At 32.8% G+C, this 10,732-nt stretch overlaps 1 protein-coding gene across 1 annotated transcript; it reads right to left on the bottom strand.

The window, feature by feature from the left end:
- Positions 1–1,200: 1,200 nt before the first annotated feature.
- LOC118734284 lies at positions 1,201–2,206 on the bottom strand. The gene is made up of 3 exons (XM_036463997.1): positions 1,980–2,206; positions 1,700–1,900; positions 1,201–1,616 (listed from the first exon to the last, which is right to left on the bottom strand). Exons 1-3 carry the CDS (start codon positions 2,022–2,024, stop codon positions 1,353–1,355), a joined length of 510 nt encoding a protein of 169 aa, XP_036319890.1. The 5' UTR covers positions 2,025–2,206; the 3' UTR covers positions 1,201–1,352.
- Between the last annotated feature and the right edge of the window lie 8,526 nt (positions 2,207–10,732).

Raw genomic sequence — 10,732 nt, 5'->3', positions numbered from 1 at the left:
ATTCACATGGTGATTGGATCTGAATCACCTACGAATTAAGTGATTCGCTCTAAAAATTTTGTATGGCGAATTACGTGATTCGGTTCGTAATTGGGACGCCAATCACGAATGAGAGAACGAATGGGAGAGCGAATCACTTGCCGTGGAAACATCGATTTAGTCTCTGCCCATGCCTGATGGGTTACCATTTCTTTTTTTATCTCAATTTGTAATTTCGTGTTTTCAGGTATCATTTCTTGAAATAAAAAAAATAAAAACGCATTTTCGAAAGTTAACGGAGCGGTAAGAAGAGACGAAAAAAGTATTGGCACAGCAAATTTTTCACAATATATGAAAAATTTTTTTTCTAATAATTTTCCGCCAATTTGGTATAAAAGTATGGTTCATTCTACAACAAGAAACATAAAAATATAATTCCTAAACTTTGTGCTAACCTCGCGAAAAATCAGCAAATTTTCATGCAGATTTTCAAATTTTAATCAGACTTTTTAGAATTTTTTTGAGTATGCAGTTTTGCAGCCCATTAAATTTTAGTACAAAAATGCAAGTTCGGAGTTAGTAAAAAATCGCACCGATTTTTGACAATTTTTTTTGTTGAAGCTATTTTGCATTTTTTCCATATAAAGTATTTAAAAAAAATTAAAATTTTGTATGTAAGAGACTGCGTGGAAAAATTTCCAAAAATCAACGGTAATTCCTAGCTACTTAAAACTTGTACTTTATTATAATAAAATTGATTGGGCTACCAATTTTTATACTAAAAAAATTCGAAAAAATCAGATTAAAAAGTTGCATGAAAATTGCTGAATTTTCGTGAGTTTTTCACAAAGTTTAGGAATTATGTATGTTTTTTGCTGTAAAATGAACCAAATTTTTATACAAAATTGGCGGAAAAATATTAGAATAAAAATGTTTGCATATATTGTGAAAAATTCGCTGTGCCAATACTTTGTTCCAGCAGATATATATGTATGTATATGCATATATGTATGTAGGTATGAAATTTGTGAGCAAAACCAGAAAAATAAATAATTATTTGAACTTGAACTTTTTGAACCCTAAATTCACGACTTTACATTGTGTTCCGCACATTACTACTCTAATATAAAAGAAAGAAACAACGTATGTATGTATTTATTTCTTTCCTCAAAGTTGTTTACCCTACAGACTGAAAGCTTTATCATTCCAAAGGCCATTGGAAAGAATGTTTGTTCAGTATATATTTTGTTAATTTGCTCTCCGATACACTTTTACAACAAAGTTGATAGGAAAAAAGCGAGATTTATTAACAACGATTCGCTGAGAACTTTTAAATTATATTGTCCTATACTTCATGCAGTCTGTTGTACAATTTATTGCTTTACTTCTTGTTGAAAAAGCTTGGCAATATCCTGAACGGTTGAAGAGGTTTGTTCCAAAATCTTTTGTGAAAGATCTTTAAGTTGAGGTTCTGTAGTTTCCTTAAGTTCCTTGAGCTTAGGACCCAACTTTTCTTTTTCAACACTTATTGCATCAACAATGCCTTTTACGTCAGTTGATTTCTTTATTTCTTCCACGGCATTATCCACAGTCTTGACGAAACTTTTAATAGCTGGATTGTCTTTCCAGCTCTCTGTCTGCAAAACAAAGTTGATTACCATAAATAAAAAACTACCATCTTCTGAATGTATCTTTTATAAGCAGATTCAGTAGTTCTTACCTCTTTTTTGATATTAGCACTCCATTGGTCTAATTGTTTAGCTAAATCACGCCCTGTCTCCTCAAATTGTTGAGGGTTGATTGATTTCGAAACTGTATCACCAATTTTTTTAAAGTTCTCGTTTATGATTTCAAATAAATTCAAAGCCGATGGAGCTTCTTCACCAGTGGAAACATCGCGTACCGAGCGGGCAGAGGCGGACTGAAAAGGAGGTTTTGAGTTTTCTTTTGAAAATACATATGTATGTACATTTACAACTTTATTGCATTAAGGTTCTTACCGCAAAAAGGACGACGCAAAGAAGAAGAAGAGGCTTAAAACCCATGTTGAAAAACTGTAACTGCTTACCCAACTGTCACAACGAGACTAATTAAAGTGGATCGACGTCTGAGTTTATATACAATCGGAAATAAATGTTCGGATGTTCAAAGATCATCCGATAACTTATTAAAATAGTATTCAGAAGTGATTTGGATTAGAGCTTATGTGCTTATGTCTACAAATATATATGTTTTATGTGTTAAATAGTGCAGATTCCGATTATTGTATTGTATTGTATTCATGTGCATAAATACAAATGGGCATTTCCCAAAAAGGTAAAAAGAAAATGCAAGTAAATGAATTCAAACGGCTTTATAACTTTAAATTTCGTATTCAGATGGCGAAAAGGGGTTATGAAAACGCGAAACGACGAAGAGAAAAGATCTGAAAAAAATAAATAAAAAAATGAAATTTAGTATGTGTTACTATGTAGTAAAAATATTGTATGGGAGAAAAATCTGTCACGTCCGATAAGTCGCGTCCTTTACCAGAATTTAATTCAAAATTAAATCAACAACGAATTGCTTCTGATCAAAAATGAATTGGTTCTAACGGTCCATAATTTGACTTTATTTAATGATTGTTTAATAAAGGAAAACCTTACAGGATTCGCTGAGTTTTGCTTATTTTCACATGTACTCTGAAATCACTAATATTTTTGTCGCGTCCATTATGCCCTCCTTTTCATCGATTTTCTCGACGTCAGTGTTCCAAGCGCACTTAATTTTTTTGTTAACCAAAGGACGGTATAAAAGCTACAAAACGGAAAAATTTTCTAAAAGTGACTTCAGTTCTCGTATGATTTATTTAACTCTAAAGTCGTACGAATGTCGCGTCCGTATCCCAGGATATGCCCATATGTATGCATGTACCCAGTCGGAAAATTTGGCAATGCATAAAGTAATGGACAGCCCCTATAGCCTATGCACTGAAACTGTTACGTTTCGCTTTATAAAACTATAAATAAAAAAATTAAGCCCGTGATAACAAGTTAGTAGTCGACCGTGCATCCATTCGGTTAAAGCGGCTGTAGAGATAACGTTAAAAAAGACATACTTAAATTTGTTCTCGCTCGCTTATATGGTGCAGCTTTTCGTTTAATCGTAGTTGTTAATCTTTGCTTGAAAAAAAGTTAATAGGGCTGTTCAGAATCTTGTGCATATGCTCTTGGGCTTGCATATTCGTTGCATTTGTAAATTCACAACAATAAAATGCATTAATTTTAAAATCTAATGCAAAAGAAATGCCTGACACAAGGTTTGCCCTATGGTAATTAAAAAACATTTTTTATTGAAATATTTTTCAATAGCTGGCTTTCCGCTGGCTTTCCTCGTCTAAACATTTCAGTTTTAAAACTATTTTAGCCCTGTTTCAGTTGATACCAAACTTGTTTAATTTGGATAAGCGGTTTGTTTATTATTAAAAAAATACTTTTATTTTCCACTTAAAAATATCTGGCCAAGTTTAACTCTTGAAAAAAAGTAACTGTTATTTACGGTCCCTGGTAAAAATACAAACGCCGCACAGTGGAGCAAAAAAGGTTGCTGTGGACAAATTAATTTTGAGAGCCCAAATATGAACCGATTTCAAATTTCTTTTTCTTTAAATAAAAGATAATTAAATTTCGTGTCGATCTATCCGGGGCGATTTTTTAAAAAAGCTCTGCTTTTTATTTATTTATGTTCAAAAATGAAAGGAAAAAAAATTACGTTTGAAGGCTTCCACTTTTTTGGAAAATACTTGAAATTAATTTCAAATGTCTGCAATTATTTAAAAAATTATTCATAATCATTTTTATATAGGATAGATTTTATTAAAAAATGTATTTCATTTGTTATTTATACTAATATGTAATTTGAAAGCCGTTTCCGTTTCTAATCGAAAAACTTGAGAACAGCTGTACCGATATTTTTGAAATTTTGGGCATCGACTCCAGACTATCCTATCCAAGGATGATAATAGATCAAAAGCAATTTCGATAAATCAAGTGGGCGTGGCACCTCCCATACAAACTGAAGTTTTCACACAACATATCTCTGGAAGTATTCTCCGTCGAATGCTGCAATTTAGTACAGAGATATATAATATCAACGCCAAACTCATGGAAAAATGGGGATTATTGAAAAAGGGGGCGTGGCACCTCCCATACCAACTGAATTTCTCACACCACATACACATTCTAATGTGAGAAATTCAGTTTGTATGGGAGGTGCCACGCCCTCTTTTTCAATAACTCCCATTTTTTCTATGAGTTTGGCGTTGATATTACAACTGAAAAACTATTATAACTGTCAAAATTTTAGTTTGTATGGGAGGTGCCACGCCCCTTGATATATCGAAATTATTCTTCTTCTATTATCATCCTTTGACACAGCTTTCAAAATATATATCAGTATAGATGGCAAATTAAAAATATTTTTTAATTAAATGTTTCCTATGGAAAAATATTTATGAATAGTTTTTTAAATAATTGCCGGCATTTGAAATTAATTGCAAGTAATTTCCAAACAATTGGAAGCATTCAAACGTAAAATTTTTTTCTTTCATTTTTCACAATAATTAACAAAAAGCTAGAGCTTTTTTAAAAAATCACCATGGATAGATTGACGCGAAATTTAATTATCTCTTATTTTAAAAAAAGGAGCTTGAAATCGGTTCATATTTGGGCTCTCAAAATTGATTTGTCCACAGCAACCTTTTTTGCCCCACTGTGCGCCGTCGGCGTAAAACTCTAGGTTCCTCCTCTTTGTGTGACAACATGAAGGCGAACGTCATAAAACGGAGGAGAAGCTCAGCCAAACATTAACATATTGTCTAAGCGCCAATCTACATGTATAAACATATACAATGTAATTGATAATCGTGAAAAGTGCAATTTTTGGAAAAAATTAAAATGTATTTTTTTTATATTTTTGCATTCATATTCAGATTCTGCGAGTTATTTTTCATAATAAATGCGTATAAAGTTTACGATTTTCAATTATTTTGTATATTTTGTATTTTCCCTGAACGGATATCCTTACTAATATTATAAATCCGAAAGTGAGTTTGTTTGTTTGCTACGCTTTCACGCCTAAACTATTCAACCGATCATCATGAAATTTTGTACACTGCTTTTATTTAGCCCAACTTAAAATATAGGATACATTTAATCTCGATTAGGCAAGAGGGCATGGCACATCCCATACAAACGGAATTTTTCATACTGCATTTCTCAGGACATATTTTTGGTAGATTACTGGAACTTGGTATGGAGATATATAAAATCATGAGGGCTGGATGTTAAGAGACTTAAAAAAGCTGTAGTTTAATATATTTTGAAAAGGGTTGCCACCTGTTTGAAAAGTAAAATTTAAATTAATTATACGCAAGCCATCTGAAGAATTAAAATATGGTTGTCAAACAAAATATTGTTAAGAAACCTTTAGTTTTAAAGTTTAGAATAATATTGAAGTCTTACACAAGGGTTGCCACCTTTTTAAAAATTCAACTTAATTAGTTTAAATGAAATATTATAATAGTAGCAGACCCGGCGAACTTCGTCCCGCTCAAAATAATTTTCTTTTATTAATTCTTTTTGGTCTAACATTTTCACCAACAATTCACGTTTACGATTTCCATTGGCACGCTCATCGGCTAAGATTATGGTTTGGTGGTCGTTCTTGAAATTCTCTAATTGTGTAACATTTCATATAACGGTTAATCTCATAACGAAATAAATTTGAAAAACATTTCCCCTTCACTCCCTGGCGGCAACAATGATCCGGTTCTATAGTTAATCTGTCCCAGAAACTTTATAGTATAGTTGGTGACAATTTCAAGAAGGACGCGTATAATTGTTCTACAGAAATGCAATATACATAGACTTATTTCAGACGAAATACCTTAATAGTAAGTTTCACGAAAGCAATTTAAGTGAAAATCTTTTTTTTTTACTTGAATTTATTACAGTAAAAGGCGCGCAATGGTTTTGGCGGTTGATTTATCGGTAGTGATTTGAGATTTACCCATGCACAACTCAACCCTTGTGTCTCCGAATGAAGCTTTAAGGCATAACAATACTGGCAAAAATCACATACATTGGGCCAATCGTAACACATAAAAATTCAATATACTCAATGGTGCAAGAGATGTATTTATTCGCGACATTTATGTGACATTCGCGGCACTTTTTCTAACTTGGCGATTATTCGTAATGACTCCAGCGCCACGTGGCAGCTCTTTTTTGCAATAGTATTGCCTTTACCGTTACCAATACATATTTTGAATATTAGCCAAAGTGAATCATCAATAAGATTTTTAGCAATAATTTGACTCCAGTGCCAACTGGCGGGTCAATTTGTGAATCTACACTATCCAGAGAGTTACTCAAAAAACACACAAAAAATTTCGTTAAAATCCGTCCGAGAATTTAGGAGGATTTCACTCACAAACACACCTACAGATGAATTATATATACGTTTGTACGACGCCACGGCCTCTTTTCAAATAGCCCGTTTTTCTCCATGAGTATAAGATTGATTTCATACATTTCCACACCAAGTTCCAGTACTCTACCATGAACATTTCCAGAGATATTCGGTATGAAAAATTCGGTTTTTATGGGAGGTTCCGAGTCTGAATCAGGTTTCGGAAATTAAAAAAATCGGTTGGGCCGTTCTCGAGCTTTGCGAACACAAAAAAAGGCTTTCAAAATATATATTGGTATAGATTGGTATGAATCGAAATGGTTTTGAATATGTATCACAATATGAGTGTTAGACGAAAGAGGTTTAAAAAGGTTGCCAACTGTTTAAAAGGTTAAATTCAAACTATTCAATAATTTAAATGAATTATTACAACATGGGAATCAATCAAAACGATTTTAAAAGGGCTTAATTTCAAAACTAAATGTAAAGGGTTTCCATCTGTTTAAAATCTCAATTGAGTTGAAAAAGTATGACAAGTGAGAAGTTTAAGAAAGTTTTAGTTTGAAAATATTTTGAAGTTGGTTAAACAAATTTTAAAGCTCCTGTTTTTGAATTGAGTTTTCTTGAAATAAATTTTGCTCAATGTAGCACGCAAAAATTTCATACACTCAGCGAGGCGGGTGAGGGCGATCTAGTAGTTTTCTAAATTTTCAAACGCAACGTGCACGTACTTAGAGTACTTACAGGCCAACGTAATATTCACGCACGCCGGCAATTTACTGCCAAAAATTTCTCATGCACATACAACTTGTATGAGACCAAATTGAAGAAATTGAACGGCGTGCGTTAAAAGCTAACTCAAATTCCACGATTTGTCTTGCGTGACATTTCGATTTGACGTTTACCTCAATCGACATTTTGGTGCGACTATTTAACAAACTTAAATAGATTTGACAGGAATGCTACTCTGAGAAATCACGCACGCAAATTAATTTCGGTTTATCAAAAACTTATGAAAACTTGCCTGCTTGCGTAGAAAAACTCACGCTCGCAACACTAGATTGAGCTGTAATGTACCACATTCGAATAAAATTTTGGATACCTTTGAACCAAAATAGAACTTTATCCGCCAGCAGAACTATCTTTTTTTTTTAACGGGCGGTCTAATGTGGATATGTATTTACCATGCTGTATGTGTTTTAGCAAATGAAACAAAAGAAAACATTTTTTGTGTACTAATGTCAAGTGTTGATAACAGAGGGCGACAATAAATTCGCTATTGTCCCACGTATGTATGTACATATGTATGTATCTACACAATATATGCATGCCAAGGATGTTGCGAATATTTGCATTCGCATTCGCATCAAATTATACGAATGTTTTGCGGATGCGAATGTGTACATGGGCAGAGGGTCCACTCTGACATTGTTTAAATGGCTATAAGTCTGTGTAACCAGGGTGCGGACAATAACCGGCTTTTAGCTCCAGGCGCTAAACGATTAAGTAGTTTATCAAGCAACATTGATGGGCCTTCAACAAGTTTTATAAGCATCCTAGAAATAATTTTATATTCCTCCAGCGAAAGCGAAGGCTCGGATGTTGAATCTAGAGACATTAAAAAATGTGAAATTAAAGCTCAATTGAAGGCCTATCTTAAAGAAAAACTGGTAAAATTCTCTCGATCGGTGGAAACCTGAACTAAAATACGTCAAATTGAGAGATCTGTCCCGCAAATATTTGAGCGCTCCACATGCCAGCGTTCCAAGTGAGCAATTGTTCAGTGCATCCGATCTTGTATACGAACCTCTAAGAAAGCGTCTCATGGGAGAAAAGGCAGCGAAATTCCTTTTTTTTAAATACAATGTGTCCCTTTTGAACTTTGACTACCAGATTAAAACACTGTATAGGTTAAGTACTCGTTCAATCTTCTAATAATTTACAAAATTTTTAAGTAATAAAAACGATGACTTGAGTTGATTATAGCTTTTTTAATGTTATTCCTAACTTTCGCATTCGCATTCACGAATGTGAAAAATTTGACATTCGAAATATCCCTAATGTATGTACATTAGACCACGCAAAAAAAAATAGAAATCCTGCAATACCGGAAACCGTCTCAGATTTTAGTATTTGGTATGGTAATGATTCTCGATAAATGTCCCATATTTAGGATAATTCTAAGGGGTCGGGCATTCAGCGTTATTTTTCCCACAAGAATAACACGTAAGAAAATGGGTTGCTCTCTTTTGAGGACAATATAATTTTCTCGGATCAATATACAGGCTCAGATTCTTTATTGGACTTTTTTGCAAACCCAGTCTCCAAGTTATTCGGAAACAGGCAATTAAAAAAACCGATTTTTAGTTCTTAAATTCAGAAAAATCCGTTTAGATCGGATATTTGATTTTCATTTTTCGCGTTTGTTTAACGGTTAGAGTTTAGTCAGAAATGAAATCCGAAAATTGAATAAAACTATCAAAATTAGGATGACCTTCATTTAAAAGACAATTAAATGGAAGTTCAGTTATTTGGATTAACAGTGAAGCAAACATTAGATCTAATAAATATTTAAAAAGTTCTGGGATCAACTGATTTTTTCTTTGTTGTTAAAACCCTTAACCCGACCCTTTTATAAGTATTTTCTAAAACAAGAATTGCAATTAATTGTTTGCTGAAATATCTACAGGTTTTTGAAACATTTTAATAAATCATTTCGTGAATCAAATGCCCACTGGAATGAGATGTGGTAGAATATAAATTACTCAAGCTGCATTTTGCTTAGCTTTTTAGCAGAACTTTGTTTGGCTAACATTTTACATGCATGTTATGAAAACACTCGTAATGTAAACCTGCAGTCTACAAAGGTTCTCATCTTCCACGTACATACATTGCTGCATATTCTTCAATTTTAAAAACATAAATAAGTATACCCAAAAAGAATCTTCGAAGAGAACTTGATTTGATTTAAGAGCAAGATTAGTGAAAACGTTCTGTTTGCGGTTTAATCAAAACAAAAAGTATAATTCATTTATTGATCTATAAGTATTTACAATGAATTTCAAGATGCAGTTTTATAAATATTCTAGAAAACCCCCGGTTTGTTCGAGAACAAAACTCCGGTTATTTCGATATTCGAAAAATAACGATTTCAAAAAACCGTCCACAAATTTTGAAAAAAAACCGGCTAAATCCAGTTTGGAAAAACCGAGTCAATCAACCTAGTACATACATATATATGTATATATATGCATACAAGAATAGTTTACAATGCAAAATACAAACTGATAGTGTAAATACTTAGTTTAGTTCCATAATTAGTATTATTTTTAATTTTTTGGCGTATATTAATCCACAATGTGCACTAGTTTTAGAATACGTGTAAAAATACGAAGTTTAGATCCACGCATGGCTATCGACGTTGTGAAAGTTAAATCAACACTTTTGAGGGAATCATTGCTCTTTAGAATTTGGTTTCGTTATGATTTATTGATTGTACATTAAGGCGTAACACGACATATGAAAGAAAAAAGTTTAGCGTGTGTCAGTTTTATTCAAACACTTATGTCGAGAGAAAATTTTTATACAAAAAAAAAGAAAATATTTTTCAAAACCAATAATTATTACTTAAAAGTTGATTTTTATAGCTTAAAACTATTGTAACAAATAGAGCTATGTTGTACATTCATACATGAATAGAAATTCGCAAACGTTCGTATAAAATCATTATTCTATTTAAATAATTAACTTTTTACTGACCATATTTACTGCGCATGTTTTTTTTACAAGAAGGAAGCATCGAAAGCCTAACCCCGTCAGTGTGAGACCTTAACCTAGGAGCGAACGCAGGTAGGGATTTGGGGGTTAAAACATGGTCCCGTCTCTAAGTTTAAACAAATTTGTACCACCATTGTTTTCAAGATGCCGGTAATTTCACAACCCTCTGCGCCCCGAAAATCAAGTTTTTCATTCCCTGCGACCTAATTTATAAATTTTTCTCGCGGTAAACTAAGCCATAACGAGAATAGTGAACTCCTTGAAAATCCGCCTTCGACCAAACGTAATTTGAAATTTCAATTATGATGTGAAAAAATGTGTCAAAGGTAATTTCCTACATTCCAAATTTAAATGCACTCCAAGTTATTTATGTTAAATGCAATTGCCTAAAATCTGAACGTCAGTGTTTTGTTGAAATTGTTGTATTTGTTAGGCTTTCCTGATCTAACCGTTGTGTAAATAAAAATACTTTATTTAGCTTTTTCCCGACGTTTCGCTAAGATTTTTAGCATCTTCAGGGGAGTTT

This window comes from Rhagoletis pomonella, unplaced genomic scaffold (genome assembly GCF_013731165.1).
Source record: "Rhagoletis pomonella isolate Grant_MI unplaced genomic scaffold, Rhpom_1.0 Rhpom_scaffold_00002, whole genome shotgun sequence".
NCBI classification, from domain to species: domain Eukaryota; kingdom Metazoa; phylum Arthropoda; class Insecta; order Diptera; family Tephritidae; genus Rhagoletis; species Rhagoletis pomonella.
Note: the sequence above shows the minus strand (reverse complement) of the source record. Positions and strands in the feature narration are given on the sequence as shown.